The sequence below is a fragment of the Oncorhynchus keta genome, chromosome 17, assembly GCF_023373465.1.
Source record: "Oncorhynchus keta strain PuntledgeMale-10-30-2019 chromosome 17, Oket_V2, whole genome shotgun sequence".
NCBI lineage: Eukaryota > Metazoa > Chordata > Actinopteri > Salmoniformes > Salmonidae > Oncorhynchus > Oncorhynchus keta.
The window spans coordinates 27,500,055-27,521,256 of record NC_068437.1 but is presented as its reverse complement, the minus strand read 5'-3'; the positions used below and the strand labels follow the sequence as shown (position 1 = coordinate 27,521,256).

Here is a 21,202-nt window from a genome sequence, read left to right as displayed (position 1 = left end):
GACTGTTTTTTTTAATAAATATTTTTTTGTTGTCAATTATACATATGTATGAACCGTATGTACCTAGATAGATTTGTCTTATGCGAGTTTGTTCATAAGGCCTATGTTTAGTCCATTTGCCATATATGATCATAGGAAGTAGGCTTCCAAACCCAAAAGTGAGTGAACCATGTGCAAATGGCATATATAATGTTGAGATGGCCTATATACTGACCAAATGAAATATATCACTATGTTAAGCCCTAAATAAACCTAGAAGGTCTATTTGTCAAGTTCTGATCATAGCAAGTTAGAATTTCTCATTGGTGTTGATTCAGCATGTTAATTTCGTAATGGGAAGTCCTAATGAATATACATTCGCAATGGACACTGTCATCTTGCAGAATAGCATGTTCACACTGACAATATGCTGTATAACATGTTAAGACGGGCAATGTATTACACTACCGTTCAAAAGTTTTCGGTCACTTAGAAATATCCTTGTCTTTGAAAGAAAAGCACATTTCTTGGTCCATTAAAATAGCAACATATTGATCAGAAATAGTGTAGACATTGTTAATGTTGTAAATGACTAGAAACTGAATATCTCGTACAGCGCTGTGTACTACTCCCTTCACAGAACAGCGCAAACTGGCTCTAACCAGAATAGAAAGATGAGTGGGAGGACCCGATGCACAACTGAGCAAGAGGACAAGTACATCCGTCTCTATGGGACGAGGCGGTTTCAATGCACCTAGTCTTGTTATTCTGGGGACTTTTCTAAATGTTGTCATTTCCGCGATGTTAAAAATTAATTGAAGATATTGCAAATTTACGAGGCTGTTTCTCGACCTGAGAACCTTCTAGAGCCACATAACTCACCGCGCACTACCAACTTAAGCTCTAGAACAGGTTTATAAGTTTCGGAGCTCTAGGTCTGATGGTTTGATGGTTCGAAACGCCAGTAACTATTGCAGGCTCCGTCTGTATAAGCCCCACACTGTCACTCCATATTGGTTGTGTGTGTGAGTGCAGAAAAGCACGTAGAGCTCCGAAACACGCCTCAACAGGATCTCTAACTTTTTAAAGAAAAAAAAACATTTGTTTAACCTCTTGCTCCTACCTGGCATGCAGGTCGTCCCATCTAGAGTTCTGAAAATGAAAATGCGCTACTCTAAATGCTAATAGTATTAGTTAAAACTCAAACGTTCATTAAAATACACATGCAGGGTATTGAATTAAAGCTACACTCGTTGTGAATTCAGGCAACAAGTCAGATTTTTAAAATGCTTTTCGGCGAAAGCATGAGAAGCTATTATCTGATAGCATGTAACACCCCAAAAGACCCGCAGGGGACGTAAACAAAATAATTAGCATAGTCGTCGCTACACAAACCGCACAAATAAAATATAAAACATTCATTACCCTTGACCATCTTCTTTGTTGGCACTCCTAGATGTCCCATAATCACTATTGGGTCTTTTTTTCGATTAAATCGGTCCATATATAGCCTAGATATCGATCTATGAAGACTGTGTGATAAACGGAAAAAAATAGCGTTTCATAACGTAACGTCATTTTTTAAAATTCAAAAAGTCGACAATAAACTTTCACAAAACACTTCAAAATACTTTTGTAATGCAACTTTAGTTATTAGTACACGTTAATAAGCGATAAAATTCATCAGGAGGTGATGTCAATTCTATAGGTGTCCGTCTCGAAAAAATGTCTGGAGAGAGCTCGACCAAAACATCCGGTCGGAGACCGGAGGCGAATCAGTTCCCTTGATTCAGTTTGACCAAGAATCAAAGCTGAATCAAATGACAAGACTCTAGACAACGTGTGGAAGCTGTAGGCACTGCAACCTCGGCCTCATTTAATTCGGTTCACTTTGAACAATTCCTGGAAGTAGCGCAAGGATATTTATTTCCATTTTCAGTGATCAGATTTTCCTGCACTTTTCGATGAAACGCACGTTCTGTTATAGTCACAGCCGTGATTTAACCAGTTTTATAAACGTCTGAGTGTTTTCTATCCACACATACTAATCATATGTTATGAAATATGGATATGAAATGTTGCGCGATTTTTAACAGAATGTTCGAAAAAGTAGAGGGTCGACTTAACAGGTTAACCATCATGAAATGGACGTTGTACAATTTCTCGTAAACTACGATGATAAATGGCTGGTTCATGTACTTTGACGTGAAGCGGTCAAATTTGTGCTGTATTACCGTTTTCGACCTTCAATCCCACAAAATGTGCATGAACTCAAAGAGCATTGTGGCCTCTGCCATCATGTTTCTGGGCTAAAAGTACATTTGGCCACCCACTGTGCTCGAGTTTTGTCTTTGAAGTCTGTTTCATTTACGAGAAAAAGCCATGTCCATTTGATTATGAAATGTCCATTTGCAATATACAGTCAGTTGCCATCTGCTGGAATTATCTGGTACAGCAGAACATTTCCAAAAATATATAAATGTATATCTTCGAAAACGAGTCTCCTTGACACTGTATTTTTTTACTTCCTGGAAGACCAGGCCTTGGGGGGCGACCTGAGGCCGTCAGACTATTTTAATATCACTCGAGGTCCTCTAGTAAGGGACCATCCATTTGCCCTATGAAAATGCTCATCAATCATAAGGGAGCTGCTACATGGGTCCCTTAAGTATGGTATAGGCAGGCATAAGCTACAGACAACAAACACGATTGCATTTCATCAATGGCAATTTGAATTGCTAGAGATACCGTGACAAGATCCTGAGGCATGTCACCCATTGAGCATATTTGGAATGCTCTGGATCGACGTTTACGACAGCAACTTTGCACAGCCATTGAAGATGAGTGGGACAACATTTCACAGGTCACAATCAGCAGCCTGATCAACTCTATCCTCAGGCGATGTGTCGCGCTGCATGATGCAAATAATGGTAACACCAGATACTGACTGGTTTTCTGATCCACGTCTCAACTTTTAAATTTAGTAAAAGTCTGTGGCCAACAGATTCCGTATTCCCAGTCATGTGAAATCCATAGATTAGGGCCTAATGAATTTCTTTAAATTGACTGGTTTCCTTATGAACTTTAACTCAGTAAAATCGGTTGAGTTTTATATATTTTTGTTCAGTACATATAATGAAATGTATTGATGCTCTTGCTAAAGACACAGATGTGGTCAATGTCTAGACTCACCTCTCTCTGCAGCGAGGGAGCCCTGGCGTCAGAGCACCTCCTGGGGGGACATCGTGGAGGAGGAGCCTTCTAGACCCCCTGGCCATGGAATCCACATGCACGAGAAACTGTCCTCACCATCTCGTAAAAGGTGAGACACACTCCCACCCTCATGTCACGCTGAAGTTTGTCAGAGAAAAGATCTTGATTCATGTCAAAGTTCATTGCTACTGTGTGTAAGACAATTGGGGGAGAGGAAAGTCGTTTTTTCTGTCTTTGTTGGCAGAACCATTGCGGAGTCTAAGAAGAAACATGAGGAGAAACAGCTGAAGGCCCAGCAGCTCCGAGAGAAACTGCGGGATGAGAAGACCCACAAGCTGCAGAAGCTCCTGGAGAGGGTGAGTGGCCATGCAGTGCAGAGCCAACAGGAAACACCACAGCCTAGCCCCAGACTGGCCACGAGGAGAGCTTCTGTCAGCACACTGCCAGATAGAATCACTAAATATCAGAGGCCAGCTCCGCCTCTCTCAAACCAGCTGGCCACAGATGTGTCTGGGAGAGACTTAGCCCAAACTCAATCTTTCATGACGTTTGTTTTTGTTCTTCAGGCCATCGTGGGATGAGTGAGCCCTTGAATAATCCTGAGTATTAACCACATAAATACATGAAGTGGTGTATATTCACATTAATCCCTGTGGACATAAGACCAGAGCGGGTAGCAGGAAATGCTTTGAAAGCAAGACACCATGAAAATGTCTACCTTGGTTAGAGAAATGTACATGAGTGAAATGAGCTGACCCAAGCTGTCTTTCCCTCACAGGAGAAGGAGGTCAGGAAATGGAAGGAGGAGTTGTTGGACCAGCGGCGGAGGATGATGGAGGAGAAGTTACTCCACGCAGAATTCAAGCGGGAGCTGCAGCTCCAGGCCATAGTAAAGAAGGCTCAGGAGGAGGAGGCCAAGGTACAGGACTGACCCCTGGAACACTGCACACCTAGCTACATGTCCAAGAGTTGAAGTATTTTTCTAATTAGATTTCCCTTGTGATAATACATTTATGACACTGAGAATGTTCTTAAAGCAATGGCAAACTAGAGTAGAGGCAGACTTTTAGATTTTTTTTGTAGCTTAATGATTCCGACTTCTTGACCGGTGGCCTTGTGACTCTGTACAGGTGAATGAGATAGCATTCATCAACACTCTGGAGGCACAGAACAAGAGGCACGACGTGCTGGCTAAGCTGAACGAGTACGAGCAGCGCCTCAACGAGCTGCAGGAGGAGAGAGGCAGGAGACAGGAAGAGAAGCAGGCCAGAGATGAGGCTGTACAGGTAACAATGAACAGCAGCTCCCCCTTTTCCCCCCAGACCTCTCTGGCTTACCCCAGTGTACAGTCCCACTGACTGGCTATGGTCCCCGTCTGTCTCCCCAGGAGCGTAAGCGTGCTCTGGAGGCAGAGAGACAGGCGCGTGTGGAGGAGCTGCTGATGAGGAGGAAGGAGCAGGATGCGCGCATTGAGCAGCAGAAGCAGGAGAAGGAGAGGGCCAGGGAGGACGCTGCACGAGAGAGGGCCAGGTCTGTACCACCTGGCTCACAGTCGGAATCACACATCTTTTTTTGGACTATCAAATGTTCATTGTTCTTCATGTATAATAGATTTACAGTTGGGAGTATCCGTCTGATACGGATGTCAAGGAGGATGGCTCTCCTCACTGAGCACGGTTACATGCACACAATGATACGATTATTGTAGGTAGTCAGATTAATATAATCGTTTGTTTAAAACTTTTACATGCTTTGCAAGAAGAACGATTTCACTAATAATCATGTTTCCATGACACCTGAAATCGGGCTACCTGATGGGACTTTTGATAAATGCAGAAAATTGCCAATCAAATAAAAGTTCTACCACAGTGACTGTTATTTTTGCAAATACTCTTTGATTCTGAGTTCGGACATATATAGTTTGTATGTGAAAGCTATTTCTAAAATGCATACATTCAGTTTTTCCCAAACTCACTTCACTCGTGCATAAGGGGAGGCTTGCGCTACCTTGCTGGCACAGGCACAGATCAAATCCACAGCTAGAATACTGACTTAAACTGTTTACATGTCCTAATCATTTGGAAAATTGCTCCGAAAATCGGCCTTTGCTTACTTAGATTTTGACGTTACAGTGATTAAGATAAGCAGAGTGTTTACATGACTAATTCCATACTCGGCCTACTGCCATAATCCACTTAATATTGAATTATTAGTGTGAATGTAAACGTACTCACTGCTCCTGTATGTTGTCCTCTCCACAGAGACCGAGAGGAGCGTCTGGCTGCCCTCAGCGCTGCTCAACAGGAGGCCATGGAGGAACTGCAGAAGAAGATTCAGATGAAGGTTAGTGTTGCTGCTGCACCTCACTCCTGTCCTTCATTAAAGACCAGACTAATGTTGACATTTCCTAGTTGCAGACCAGACAGAAGTTTACAATTTCTAGTTGACTTCTTGGTTGTTCTCCTTCCCAGCACGATGAGAGCAGTCGCAGGCACATGGAGCAGATTGAGCAGAGGAAAGAGAAGGCAGCAGAACTCAGCAGTGGCAGACATGCCAACACTGACTATGCCCCTAAACTGACACCATATGAGCGCACGAAACAGTGCTCCTTGTGCAATGTTGTGGTATGTACTCATAAGCCCTGAAATGATTTTTAATTATCTGTTTTTTAGCCAGATGTCTTTGTATTATTCTTAGTGTAGATGCTGATTTTATATTTTGCCCAGTTGTCCTTGGCATATATTCCCTCTGACACTAGATGTGACACTAGTCACCAGACATCTGGTAGCATTAGACAGATGCTGGCATACTGAGTAAAGAACCATTTTAGCATATACATTCAAATTGGCTTGATCCACTCTCCAGTGAGAAGTTCAACCTTGTACTTAATTAACTTAATTTCTTGCAATAATTTGTGAGGCTGATTGGCTTACATGCTTAACCTAAACTGAAGGGGAAAGCAGCAGCAGCTTTGTGGCAGTAGAGCGTCTGTGGAGGTCCCATCTATTGATGCTTGGCAGACTGTATGCATAAAAATGCTGACGAGAAGGTGATTCAGAGGATTTTGGGAGAGAATGTATTTAAATGAGGATTTAACTGCATTGATTAAACATGAACTCTGGAGTAGAGATTTATGACTGGGCATGATTTTCAAGTGACAGGCAACAAATCCATAGGCAGGCACATTTGCCTGTGACGGACCCGGCCGGCTCTCACTGCTACAAGGTTGAGACACCTTGAAGCTCCAACTAGCATCAGATAAAGAACAGTGTGGGTGGTAGAGGGGGGAATCTTGTTAAAAAATGTCAGATGACCTTGGCCAGCATCTGACACCAGAGATCATCTATAGGTCAGCAGATGGCACTCTATTTAATGACATTAAACACAGGCCATCTGTAATAGGCTTTATTCCAGCCATGAGTGGGAGGAAAACGACACAGCCACATCAACCTCACCTCACGCTGTTTGTGTCAATTCTTCATCTTCACACCACTTATTCCAATGCTTCTGTCTGTGTATCATCCAATCTTGCCCACAGTTTAATATGTCAGCTATTCAGTAGTGATGGGGGGAAAAATTGACACAGTTACGTATCAGGATATTATATTGATACTTTGACTCCAAGTATTGATTTAGCTAGATAGCTTTAGCTGGTGCTTGTCAGCTGTACGTACCTGCACCAAAACTCCGGTATTTTTCATCCAATAGCTTGTTCTGGGCAATTCTACGGTAACGAAATTACACTGACAATACGATTTTTCACTTTAAAATGTATTACAATCACAAAACATTGACTTCAAAGTTCAACAAACTGTACAACACTATGCATAATGACTCAATTTACACAGTAAATAAAAAAAGATTAACATTTACTGGAAAACTGTGCGGATGCGAGGTTTGGTAATATCTCTCCCAGTTTTATTATTTTACCAAAGTTTGTATCTGCACAGTTCTTCCTGTAAATATGTTTTTGTAACATTTTAAGTGGAAATTGTTAAAAGTGCATAGTGTTGTATGGTTTGTTAAACTTTGAAATCAATGGTTTTTGTTCAGTATACATTTTAAAGTAAAATATCTGAGTCTCAGCATCATTTCGTTACCCTTGGAGTTGCCCTTCTGCGTCTTCTTTTTAAATACTGAGCCAACATGTTTTCAGCATTTTTGTTTACATTACTTTTCAAAGGCTCCCTTGTACCTCTGCACCAGCAATATGTTTGGAACATCAAATCGTAGTATCAAATCACATGCATATAGAATCTTGAGAATCGCATATCATATTGGCACTGAAGTATCATGATAATATCGTGTTGAGAGGTCCCTGGCAAATTGCCAGCCTTACTATTCAGTGTGTCGTTTTCAAAACATGCCACTGTATATGGTCACTCTGTGTGTGAGGAGCAGGAATGACAGAAGGGACATTAGTTAATCAGTTGGTGTGAGGAGTAATCATTGACACAGAGTAGAGGAATGAAATATAAAAATATTCTGCTTGATTTGTGATTGACCATCCTAAAGCGATCACATTAATGTTGTTATATAGGCTGGATCATCCTAAGTGGATCTGTCAGCCACAATTTCTTACTGCAGTATTTAGTATGGTCCTACTGTGCTGTCAGAAAGGAGAATATCATGAAATGCAGCCATGAAGTCATCTTCAGGTTAACAATGCTCTCATGTCTGTCTGACACATATCACATGCTGGTTGAAGAAACTACGCTGCCACACTTGCCACCTTTCTTTACCTTGTCAATTCATTCCACTAAAGGCGTATTGTGTTTAACATGCACAACATATGGATCACGATCTGAAGACTGCATTTAAGTTCCTGACAAAATATTAGGTCTCACTATGTATTCAGTTTGTGAGTGGAGGTGGAGAAGAAACATTCTGTAAGATCTTATTGAAAACCAGTTGTAATGTATAGTTGTAGTGGCCTCCCATGGGGGGTGGGGGACCTTGTTGACTGTCTCTGCCTACATTGTCCTCAGCAGTAACCTCTGACCTGTGTGTTTGTAGATCACCACGGAGGTGCACTTGTACAGCCACACCAAGGGCAAGAGGCACCAGCAGGCTGTGAGAGACAGCAGTAGCATCCAGGGACGGGAGCTCTCCGATGAGGAAGTGGTGCGTACCCCCAAGCACTTAAAGGCCCAGTGCAGTAAAAAAAATAAAAAATGTTTTCCTAGTTTTATATATATAATCTCCATACTGTGAAATTGTGAACATTCTGATTATGCCCCTTTCATGTAAGAGCTGTTTGAAAAGACCGTCTGAAATTACAGCCTGTTTTGGTGGGATGGAGTTTTCGCCTGTAAATTTGTTAATAGACCAATAAGAAAGAGTTCCAAACCTCTGCCAATAACAGCAAGTTTTCAGTTTTCCCCTCCCCACTCAGACCACTCCCAGACAGTTCTAGCAAAATACTTGAGAAATTGCCCTTTGCTATGAATCTATTTTTATGTTTTTGACCATTATTTTCCATCAAAATCATACTACGGTACTTAATTGTTACCCAGAATTTTAATATGATTTATATGATATGATATTGAGATGAAAAGGGATGCATACAGTGGGGCAAAAAAGTATTTAGTCAGCCACAAATTGTGCAAGTTCTCCCACTTAAAAAGATGAGAGGCCTGTAATTTTCATCATAGGTACACAGGTACACTTCGATTTTTTATGAATTTATTTGCAAATTATGGTGGAAAATAAGTATTTGGTCAATAACAAAAGTTTATCTCAATACTTTGTTATATACCCTTTGTTGGCAATGACAGAGGTCAAACGTTTTCTGTATGTTTTCACACACTGTTGCTGGTATTTTGGCCCATTCCTCCATGCAGATCTCCTTTAGAGCAGTGATGTTTTAGGGCTGTTGCTGGGCAACGTGAACTTTCAACTCCCTCCAAAGATTTTCTATGGGGTTGAGATCTGGAGACTGGCTAGGCCACTCCAGGACCTTGAAATGATTCTTACGAAGCCACTGCTTCGTTGACCGGGCGGTGTGTTTGGGATCACTGTCATGCTGAAAGACCCAGCCACGTTTCATCTTCAATGCCCTTGCTGATGGAAGGAGGTTTTCACTCAAAATCTCACGATACATGGCCCCATTCATTCTTTCCTTTACACAGATCAGTCGTCCTGGTCCCTTTGCAGAAAAACAGCCCCAAAGCATGATGTTTCCACCCCCATGCTTCACAGTAGGTATGGTGTTCTTTGGATGCAACTCAGCATTCTTTGTCCTCCAAACACGACGAGTTGAGTTTTTACCAAAATGTTCAATTTTGGTTTCATCTGACCATATGACATTCTCCCAATCTTCTTCTGGATCACCCAAATGCTCTCTAGCAAACTTCAGACGGGCCTGGACATGTACTGGCTTAAGCAGGGGGACACGTCTGGCACTGCAGGATTTGAATCCCTGGTGGCGTAGTGTGTTACTGATGGTAGGCTTTGTTACTTTGGTCCCAGCTCTCTGCAGGTCATTCACTAGGTCCCCCCGTGTGGTTCTGGGATTTTTTTTCTTGTGATCATTTTGACCCCATGGGGTGAGATCTTGCGTGGAGCCCCAGATCAAGGGAGAATATCAGTGGTCTTGTATGTCTTCCATTTCCTAATAATTGCTCCCACAGTTGATTTCTTCAAACCAAGCTGCTTACCTATTGCAGATTCAGTCTTCCCAGCCTGGTGCAGGTCTACAATTTTGTTTCTGGTGTCCTTTGACAGGTCTTTGGTCTTGGCCATAGTGGAGTTTGACTGTTTGAGGTTGTGGACAGGTGTCTTTTATACTGATAACAAGTTCAAACAGGTGCCATTAATACAGGTAACGAGTGGAGGACAGAGGAGCCTCTTAAAGAAGAAGTTACAGGTCTGTGAGAGCCAGAAATCTTGCTTGTTTGTAGGTGACCAAATACTTATTTTCCACCATAATTTGCAAATAAATTCATAAAAAATCCTACTATGTGATTTTCTGTATTTTCTTCCACATTTTGTCTGTCATAGTTGAAGTGTACCTATGATGAAAATTACAGGCCTCTCTCATCTTTTTAAGTGGGAGAACTTGCACAATTTGTGGCTGACTAAATACTTTTTTGCCCCACTGTATATCCTTTTCAACAGAAGTCTTACCTCAAATATTCAGATACCCCATCTGTCCATCATCCCAACAAAATAATAATACTTAGATATCGTCTGTGATATTAAATGAAGGTTATTGTTGTTTATGACGGGCTCATTATTATTGTTTGAATCATATAATGTTAGGCTCTCTCGCTGGCTTTGTGAGATTATAAAGGGGCCCTAAAATGTAAACAGTTAGGGTTCAGTGAGTCAGTTGAGGGGTGACATCACCCTCATATCTATATGCCGTTCTGTCACAGAGCACTTTTCATGGGAAGGCTGCTCGTTAAAGGAAGGGGGCTTCTCAGCCTGCTCTGCAATATGAGATTTCCTTTTCAGCATGCTGCTCTTTGTGAGGCTGACAACTGTTGGTGCTATATGCATCACCTTTGGCCCTAGCAGCTCCTTCATTCAAACCTGTTCTCACTGGCTGATCATCAATCCCACCACCTTCCACTCTAAATCATTTGCTTTCCAACTGATGCCCATTTCTCTGTTTGACAGTATGATAAACAAGGCATTGGCAATGAAGTTATGCAACTTTCCAATACAGTACTATGGCCACAGCCAGTATCACACAACCTCTTCAGACTGCCTTTAAACCATGCAATGTAGGCTATGCTTTACACTAGTAGTGGCTGGTGGGGTATGAAATGGCTTAGCTAATGGGTCCAAACGATTGCAATGTATGTACTATGGATTATCAGCATGGTGTTCCCTGAGTAATAATGGCTCTTTGTTGTAATGGGATGAGACAAGACAACTCTACTGGACATGCTCTTATCATTTACTACACTATTTTTCAATTATGGGCTATCCAGCCCTGCTTTTGTCACACATTTTCATTCAGCTTTTGAGGGCAATCAAGCAGGCGTTGGAGAAATGTCCTGGGATTTTTGTTTAGATAGACTATGCTGGCCTTTCTTTATTTATGTCCTGCTCATTTTGGTGTGCAGTATTTCATTCATGCAACTGCCAACAATTTTCCAGCCGCTGGTTCCATAACTCTTGCTGGAATGAAAGATTTTTAATTAAAATGAAGATGGTTGGCTGAACTGTACAGAGGTCACTACATAGTTTTTCAGTGGAAGCGGGCGGCAGATGCCCCAAGGCTTCATATTTAGTCATTTTCTCTCATTTTCAAGGACTTGCGAATTAAATAGAAAATACAATGATTATCAACAGGGCTGGATCGATGTGCCGAGGGAACGTCTGGGATTGCAATCACTCGCTTTACTTACACTTATTAGTTGTCAAATGTCCTGTTTTAATGATATATGCAATGTCCAGGGCCCCTCGGGTTGGACATATTGGATTTATTTATTGGGTCACCCTTGACACAGCAGCACAAAAACACCAGTGACCTCTCCAAGGGAATACTCATCCCTTCCCAGCCCCCTCCTGCACCCTCAGCTGGGCCTCTGAGAATGGAGCTGTGGGACAGGCCTGTGCCAAAAGAGGGATCACTAGGCTGTGATGGACTCGGCTTCTGGGTATGAGAGTTGACCTCCTGGAGCCAGCAGTAAACGAGGGTGGTGTTGATGATGAATCCCTTCTGGTGGCCAGAGACCCCTGTTGAAATACACAGAGTGCCAGCTGAAGTACCCCTGTCTTTGCCAGGCTGTTAGAACCAAGTGTACAGAAACCGTTTGAACTAGTTGAAGGAGTCAAGTTGCAGTTCAGATTTCCTGGAAGATAAAATATTAATTGAAACACTTCTAAAAATGGAAGGCATTGAAAGATGCATAGAGAATGAATATGCATTTTTTGTAAGTCTGTCATATTTATCATGTTCTGTGTTGCAATTGCTACTTGAATGTCACAGAAAGGATTCTGTTCCATAAAACAAAGGTCCTGTGAGCAAGTTGCATGGATGGTGTGTGTAGCTGGATCCAGTGTGCCATCACATTGTACCCAACATGACATACCGCTGTCTATTTCACACCAAGTGCAAAGCCAACCTCTGAGTCCTGTGTCTTAGATTGTGCTCTAAAGAGGCCTGTTTTCTGGGCGCTGTGGGGGTGTGATGTTTAGAATGCCCTCTGTTTACTCCTTCCAGAACAGAGGAGAAGCAGTGTGTGGTAGGTATTGTGAGGGAGCTCTGCCCTCAGGCCTGGCTCTGTGGCCTATTGTCTTCCTGCTTCATCCAGACACCTGTCTGTTTCACATCCTCATCAGATTACCTGTCATGATACAAAATAATCTTATAGTTAAGTTCATATAAAAGCATTAGGCAATGACATGGTCATTGTATCAATTAATTCTGTAGATGAGTTAATATTTAAAATCCTTTCTGTCTTTTAATGTGATTTGTGATATGTTTTGGAACAATTCAGTTAAGTAAACGGAAGGAGCATTGGAAGGGATAGGCTCTCAGAAAGATTACTGAACAGCTGCCTCTCAAGCAAGGCAGAGCCACGGTCATGACTGAAAGGCTCAAGAATTTCCTAGCCTATCCATTGCACCAATGTCTCTGGGATACAGATGCATCTTGAAGACAGTCTTGCGAGCACGGGGTACTCTTTTTTTTCTGACATAATGGGATGTGGCCCCTTGAAAACGCCTCAGCTATGGCATGTTTGTCTGTTAGGGTAGGGTACACTACAACTTTTTAAATGCCGATACAAAAATGTCTCTGGAGATACGAACGGGCATTTTACTTGTCTGTAAAGGAATGCCACTTCTGAAACGGAACTAACATCCATCACTAGGCGACCAGGGGCGTTCTGACTGGCTCAGTGGTCTAACACTGCACCGCAGTGCTAGCTGTGCTGCTAGAAATCCTGGTTTGAGTCCAGGCTCTGTTGCAGCCGGCCTCGACCGGGAGACGCATGAGGCGGCGCACAATTGTCCCAGTGTCGTCTGTGTTAGGGGAGAGTTTGGCCGGATGGGATGTTCTTGTCCCATCGCGCACTAGCGACTCCTGTGGCTGGGCGGACGCAGTGCACGCTGACACGGTCACCAGGTGTACGGTGTTTCCTCCGACACAGTGGAGCGGCTGACTTCCGGGTTAAGCGGGCATTGTGTCAAGAAGCAGTGCGGCTTGGCTGGGTTGTGTTTCAGAGGACGCATGGTTCTCGACCTTCGCCTCTCCCATGTCCGTACAGGAGTTGCAGCGATGGGACAAGACTGTAACTACCAATTTGATACCACGAAATTGGGTAAAAAAATAAATAAATAACAATCACTAGACAACCATATTATTATATTATTATTATTATTACAACCAGAACAAATAATCTCGAACAACTGCACCTTGCCAGCTGCCTGCGTGCAGAACACTCTCTCCTAAAAAGTACTTTAAAGTTTCACTTACCAATACATTTAGTAGCTGCACATCAATCAGGAAAATGTATTGTTGACAGGGAAACAATACAGAACATTCTATGCACGTTCTGCCGATTATTGGAGGACCAAAAAAGCCGATACCGATTAATTGGCCGATTTATATTAATAAATACAAAAATGTATATATATATATATATTTGTAATAATGACAATTACAACAATACTGAATGAACACTTATCTTAACTTAATATAATGCATCAATAAAATCAATTTAGCCTCAAGTAAATAATGAAACATGTTCAATTTGGTTTAAATAATGCAAAAACAAAGTGTTGGAGAAGAAAGTAAAAGTGCAATATGTGCTTTGTAAGAAAGCTAACGTTTCAGTTCCTTGCTCAGAACATGAACATATGATGGTGGTTCCTTTTAACATGAGTCTTCAATATTCCCAGGTAAGAAGTTTTAGGTTGTAGTTATTATAGAATTATAGGACTATTTCCCTCTATACCATTTGTATTTAATTAACCGTTGACTATTGGATGTTCTCATAGTCACTTTAGTATTGCCAGTGTAACAGTATAGCTTCCGTCCCTCTCCACGCTCCTCCCTGGGCTCGAACCAGCAACACAACGACAACAGCCACCACATTGAAGCAGGGTTACCCATGCAGAGCAAGGGAAACAACCACCAAGGCTCAGAGCGAGTGAAGTTTGAAACGCTATTAGCGCGCGCTAACTAGCCAGCCATTTCACTTCGGTTACACCAGCCTCATCTCGGAAGTTGATAGGCTTGAAGTCATAAACCTCGCAATGCTTGACGCACAACGAAGAGCTGCTGGCAAAACGCACAAGAGTGCTGTTTGAATTAACGTTTACGCGCCTGCTTCTGCCTACCACCGCTCAGTCAGATACTTAGATACTTGTATGCTTGTATGCTCAGTCAGATTATATGCAACGCAGGACATGCTAGATAATATCTAGTAATATCATCAACCATGTCAAATCAAATCAAATGTATTTATATAGCCCTTCGTACATCAGCTGATATCTCAAAGTGCTGTACAGAAACCCAGCCTAAAACCCCAAACAGCAAGCAATGCAGGTGTAGAAGCACGGTGGCTAGGAAAAACTCCCTAGAAAGGCCAAAACCTCGGAAGAAACCTAGAGAGGAACCAGGCTATGTGGGGTGGCCAGTCCTCTTCTGGCTGTGCCGGGTGGAGATTATAACAGAACATGGCCAAGATGTTAAAATGTTCATAAATGACCAGCATGGTCCAATAATAATAAGGCAGAACAGTTGAAACTGGAGCAGCAGCACGGCCAGGTGGACTGGGGACAGCAAGGAGTCATCATGTCAGGTTGTCCTGAGGCATGGTCCAAGGGCTCAGGTCCTCCGAGAGAGAGAGAAAGAAAGAGAGAATTAGAGAGAGCACACTTAAATTCACACAGAACACCGAATAGGACAGGAGAAGTACTCCAGGTATAACAAACTGACCCTAGCCCCCCGACACAAACTACTGCAGCATAAATACTGGAGGCTGAGACAGGAGGGGTCAGGAGACACTGTGGCCCCATCTGAGGACACCCACGGACAGGGCCAAACAGGAAGGATATAACCCCACCCACTTTGCCAAAGCACAGTCCCCACACCACTAGAGGGATATCTTCAACCACCAACTTACCATCCTGAGACAAGGCCGAGTATAGCCCACAAAGATCTCCGCCACGGCACAACCCAAGGGGGGGGCGCCAACCCAGACAGGAAGATCACATCAGTGACTCACCCCACTCAAGTGACACACCCCTCCTAGGGACGGTATGAAAGAGCCCTAGTAAGCCAGTGACTCAGCCCCTGTAATAGGGTTAGAGGCAGAGAATCCCAGTGGAAAGAGGGGAACCGGCCAGGCAGAGACAGCAAGGGTGGTTCGTTGCTCCAGAGCCTTTCCGTTCACCTTCACACTCCTGGGCCAGACTACACTCAAATCATATGACCCACTGAAGAGATGAGTCTTCAGTAAAGACTTAAAGGTTGAGACCGAGTTTGCGTCTCTTACATGGGTAGGCAGACCATTCCATAAAAATGGAGCTCTATAGGAGAAAGCCCTGCCTCCAGCTGTTTGCTTAGAAATTCTGGGGACAATTAGGAGGCCAGCGTCTTGTGACCGTAGCGTACGTGTAGGTATGTACGGCAGGACCAAATCAGAGATAGGTAGGAGCAAGCCCATGTAATGTTTTGTAGGTTAGCAGTAAAACCTTGAAATCAGCCATTGCCTTGACAGGAAGCCAGTGTAGGGAGGCTAGCACTGGAGTAATATGATCAAATGTTTTGGTTCTTGTGTGTGTAGTGAACTAGTGATTATGATTGATTGTTTTTTATAAGTTTAATGCTAGCTAGCAACTTACCTTGGCTTACTGCATTTGCGTAACACGCAGTCTTGTGGAGTGTACCGAGAGAGAGGCAGGTCGTTATTGCGTTGGACTAGTTAACTGTAAGGTTGCAAGATTGGATCCCCCAAGCTGACAAGGTGAAAATCTGTCGCTCTGCCCCTGAACGAGGCAGTTAACCCACCGTTTCTAGGCCGTCATTGAAAATAAGTATGTGTTCTTAACTGACTTGCCAAGTTAAATAAAGATTAAAGAAAGTTAATATTAAAAAATATCTGCGAATCGGCACCCAAAAATACAGATTTCCAATTTTTATGAAAACTTGAAATCGGCCCTAATTAATCGGCCATTCCGATTAATCTGTCGACCTCTAGTTCATAGTGTTAAAGGCAGCGGATAGATCAGGATGAGAACAGAAGAGAGAGAGTCCGCTTTGGCAGTGCTGAGAGCCTCCGTAACCGAGAAGAGCAGTCTCGTATGAGTGACCTGTCTTGAAGGCTGACTGGTTAGGTTCAAGAAGCTCGCTCTGAGAGAGGGAGATAATTGGTCAGAGACGGCATGCTCAAGTGTTTTGGAAAGAAAAAGTGATAGCATCATGTCGTTTAATTTATAATAATTTTTTTACAACTTTGTTTATTGAATTTTTTTGTGGTAATATAAAACAACACATCAAGACAACAATACAGAAAAACCGAGAGAGACAGACATATAAAACATTTTTAAAAATATATATATTTTGATAGCTGTTATAGGTCAACAAGCACAGATAATACAGTCCTTAACATCCGAGATGTCGTGTATGCACATACCAGGCCTCTTAGATCACCAATATATAAATATACATCACTCTGGAACTGTAGTTGTTTAACATAGAATTTGTCTACAGACCCATTGAGTGTTTAATTTTTTCTAACTTTATGCAATTCAAAATGGATTAAATCCAAAGAGCATGAGAAGGGGGTGCAGAGGATTTCCATTTAAGTAAATTTTTCGTTTTGCAAACCGTGACAAAGGAAATTCCATCCTTATTCATTTTGGTCAATTGTATTGTGGGTAAGGAAATGCCAAATAGTGCAATAAAAGGGTCGGGCCGCTTAATTCTGAGAGTGTGTTAAAGATGTCTTTCCAGAAACCAACAAGAAACCAACAAGAAACAACATGTGTACGTGATTAGCAGGAGACTGATTACATTGTACACAATTAGGGTTCACATCCTTGTATATTTTGGACAATCTTGCTTTGGTCCAGTCGGCCCTATGAATGAGTTTGCATTGAATGAGACCGTGTCGAGCGCAAATAGAAAAGCTATGTACCCTTTTGAGTGCCCCTTCCCATAGTTCATCAGATATTTCCTCACCCAGTTCTTCCTCCCATGAGGATGTAATATTGCTTTATGAGATGGTTTGTGGTGACCAAATTTAGCTGATAATTGTTCAAACGTACTAAATGTATTGCTAATATACAGATCCCTGAATCTTTTAATACCGAGACTAGACCATGTTGAGAGCACCAACAACCATAGGTGGGGGGCTGGGTTTGAGGCTACCGGAGTCAAAGAAGAGTTTGTCTGAAACCCAGAGTGGCGCATAAATTGATTCCAGATCCTCAAATGTTGTTATCTATTTTTAGTGAAGGAGGAGTAAGGGTCTGTGATGGATGAGACAATGATGCCGGTATAGACGAGGCAGCCTCCATCTCTAGCCAAATTAGGGGTGGGAATATCGCTCTGCTCTGCAACCAGTACTGAATGATCCTAAGGTTAGCGGCCCAACAATGGAATCTGAAATCCGGTAGAGCTAGACCGCCCTCTAGTTTGGGCCTCTGCAAAAGCTGTTTTTCGTATGCTGTTTTTTTTGTCCCATGTAAAGGCTAGTATTAGGCCGTCCATCTTTTTTAAAAATGTATTGGAAAGAGAAATCGGAAGGCACTGATAGAGATATAAGAATTTAGGGAGAGTATTAATTTTAATAGAATTAAGTCTTGCGACTAATGAGAGGTGTAGCAAAGACCAGCGTTCCAAATCGTCCTCAGTATGGGTTGCAAGAGGAGCAAAGTTGGCTTGAAAAAGGTTTTCAAATCTGATTGTGACATGTACCCCTGAGATAGATATACAGTGCCTTGCGAAAGTATTCGGCCCCCTTGAACTTTGCGACCTTTTGCCACATTTCAGGTTTCAAACATAAAGATATAAAACTGTATTTTTTTGTTTAAGAATCAACAACAAGTGGGACACAATCATGAAGTGGAACGACATTTATTGGATATTTCAAACTTTTTTAACAAATCAAAAACTGAAAAATTGGGCGTGCAAAATTATTCAGCCCCCTTAAGTTAATACTTTGTAGCGCCACCTTTTGCTGCGATTACAGCTGTAAGTCGCTTGGGGTATGTCTCTATCCGAGCCACTGCCTGTTCACCCCGCTATCATCCAGAAGACGAGGTCAGTACAGGTGCATCAAAGCTGGGACCGAGAGACTGAAAAACAGCTTCTACCTCAAGGCCATCAGACTGTTAAACAGCCACCACTAACATTGAGTGGCTGCTGCCAACACACTGACACTGACTCAACTCCAGCCACTTTAATAATGGGAATTGATGGGAAATGATGTAAATATATCACTAGCCACTTTAAACAATGCTACCTTATATAATGTTACTTACCCTACATTATTCATCTCATATGCATACGTATATACTGTACTCTATATCATCGACTGCATCCTTATGTAATACATGTATCACTAGCCACTTTGCCACTTTGTTTACATACTCATCTCATATGTATATACTGTACTCGATACCATCTACTGTATCTTGCCTATGCTGCTCTGTACCATCACTCATTCATATATCCTTATGTACATATTCTTTATCCCCTTACACTGTGTATAAGACAGTAGTTTTGGAATTGTTAGTTTACTTGTTGGTTATTACTGCATTGTCGGAACTAGAAGCACAAGCATTTCGCTACACTCGCATTAACATCTGCTAACCATGTGTATGTGACAAATAAAATTTGATTTATCAGTTTTGCACATCGAGAGACTGACATTTTTTCCCATTCCTCCTTGCAAAACAGCTCGAGCTCAGTGAGGTTGGATGGAGAGCATTTGTGAACAGCAGTTTTCAGTTCTTTCCACAGATTCTCGATTGGATTCAGGTCTGGACTTTGACTTGGCCATTCTAACACCTGGATATGTTTATTTTTGAACCATTCCATTGTAGATTTTGCTTTATGTTTTGGATCATTGTCTTGTTGGAAGACAAATCTCCGTCCCAGTCTCAGGTCTTTTGCAGACTCCATCAGGTTTTCTTCCAGAATGGTCCTGTATTTGGCTCCATCCATCTTCCCATCAATTTTAACCATCTTCCCTGTCCCTGCTGAAGAAAAGCAGGCCCAAACCATGATGCTGCCACCACCATGTTTGACAGTGGGGATGGTGTGTTCAGGGTGATGGGCTGTGTTGCTTTTACGCCAAACATAACGTTTTGCATTGTTGCCAAACAGTTCAATTTTGGTTTCATCTGACCAGATTCTTCCACATGTTTGGTGTGTCTCCCAGGTGGCTTGTGGCAAACTTTAAACAACACTTTTTATGGATATCTTTAAGAAATGGCTTTCTTCTTGCCACTTCCATAAAGGCCAGATTTGTGCAATATACGACTGATTGTTGTCCTATGGACAGAGTCTCCCAACTCAGCTGTAGATCTCTGCAGTTCATCCAGAGTGATCATGGGCCTCTTGGCTGCATCTCTGATCAGTCTTCTCCTTGTATGAGCTGAAAGTTTAGAGGGACGGCCAGGTCTTGGTAGATTTGCAGTGGTCTGATACTCCTTCCATTTCAATATTATCACTTGCACAGTGCTCCTTGGGATGTTTAAAGCTTGGGAAATCTTTTTGTATCCAAATCCGGCTTTAAACTTCTTCACAACAGTATCTCGGACCTGCCTGGTGTGTTCCTTGTTCTTCATGATGCTCTCTGCGCTTTTAACAGACCTCTGAGACTATCACAGTGCAGGTGCATTTATACGGAGACTTGATTACACACAGGTGGATTGTATTTATCATCATTAATCATTTAGGTCAACATTGGATCATTCAGAGATCCTCACTGAACTTCTGGAGAGAGTTTGCTGCACTGAAAGTAAAGGGTCTGAATAATTTTGCACGCCCAATGTTTCAGTTTTTGCTTTGTTAAAAAAGTTTGAAATATCCAATAAATGTCGTTCCACTTCACGATTGTGTCCCACTTGTTGTTGATTCTTCACAAAAAAAGACAGTTTTATATATTTATGTTTGAAGCCTGAAATGTGGCAAAAGGTCGCAAAGTTCAAGGGGGACGAATACTTTCGCAAGGCACTGTAACTACTGTGAGCAATTTTAAATGGCAAGTTATGTAAGGGGGAATATTTTGCGGCCGTATTAAGCGGCATCAATTCACTTTTACCAAGATTCAGTTTATACCCTAATAAGTGACTCAAGGATGCGAAAGTGGCAAGGGCAACAGGAACAGAGACAGAAAGGTTGGATGTGTATAATAATAAATCCTCTGCATATAAAGACAGTTTGTGTTCGTGTCTGACTATACCTTTGAGGGAGTTGGAACGAAGTGCTATTGCAAGTGGTTCTATGGCAAGGGCGAATAGTAAGGGACTTAAAGGGCAACCCTGGCGTGTCGATCATTACAAAGGGAAGCAATCTGATTGAGTGTTATTAGTCCTGACAGAGGCTGGAGGGGATGAGTACAGAAGTCTTGTCCAAGTCATGAATTTTGAGCCAAAGCCAAATTTATTTAGTGTAAAAAAGGTATTTCCATTCCACCCGGTCAAACGCTTTCTCCGCATCCGGGGATATAATGGCGACAGAAGGATTATATATAATATTAAATAATCATTGAAGAAAGAGTGTCTATTTTTAATAAATCCTGTTTGATCCGGAAAGATAATTGATGGGAGGACTGTTTCCAGACGTGTTGCCAGAAGTTTGGCTAGAATTTTATAGTCAACATTTAGCAGGCTAATTGGACGGTATGATACACAGTCAAGGGGGTCTTTGTTTTTTTTAAGAATAAGACAAATGGTTGCCTGAGTGAGAGTCTGTGGGAGAGAACCATTTACAAATGCTTCGTTGTACATTTCAATTAGAATAGGGGCTATTTTGGAGAAACTTTTTGACGTGAGAATTGTCAAGTGTTTGGTTCTTGAGGAGGGGAGCGAC

The 21,202-nt window shown here is 42.2% G+C and overlaps 1 protein-coding gene across 6 annotated transcripts in view; it reads left to right on the top strand.

The window, feature by feature from the left end:
- Positions 1–21,202, top strand: part of LOC118396724 (S phase cyclin A-associated protein in the endoplasmic reticulum-like) — a 142,256-nt gene that overhangs the window by 49,534 nt on the left and 71,520 nt on the right. For 4 of the 6 annotated variants that reach the window (XM_052465775.1, XM_052465772.1, XM_052465774.1 and 1 more), the window contains 8 exons: positions 3,166–3,301; positions 3,437–3,548; positions 3,971–4,111; positions 4,323–4,478; positions 4,580–4,722; positions 5,454–5,535; positions 5,664–5,816; positions 8,209–8,316. In XM_052465775.1, coding sequence (XP_052321735.1) covers positions 3,166–3,301; positions 3,437–3,548; positions 3,971–4,111; positions 4,323–4,478; positions 4,580–4,722; positions 5,454–5,535; positions 5,664–5,816; positions 8,209–8,316 — 1,031 coding nt within the window. The remainder of the gene's footprint in view (positions 1–3,165; positions 3,302–3,436; positions 3,549–3,970; positions 4,112–4,322; positions 4,479–4,579; positions 4,723–5,453; positions 5,536–5,663; positions 5,817–8,208; positions 8,317–21,202) is intronic. The other 2 variants (XM_035791108.2, XM_052465773.1) reach the window with 1 other exon arrangement.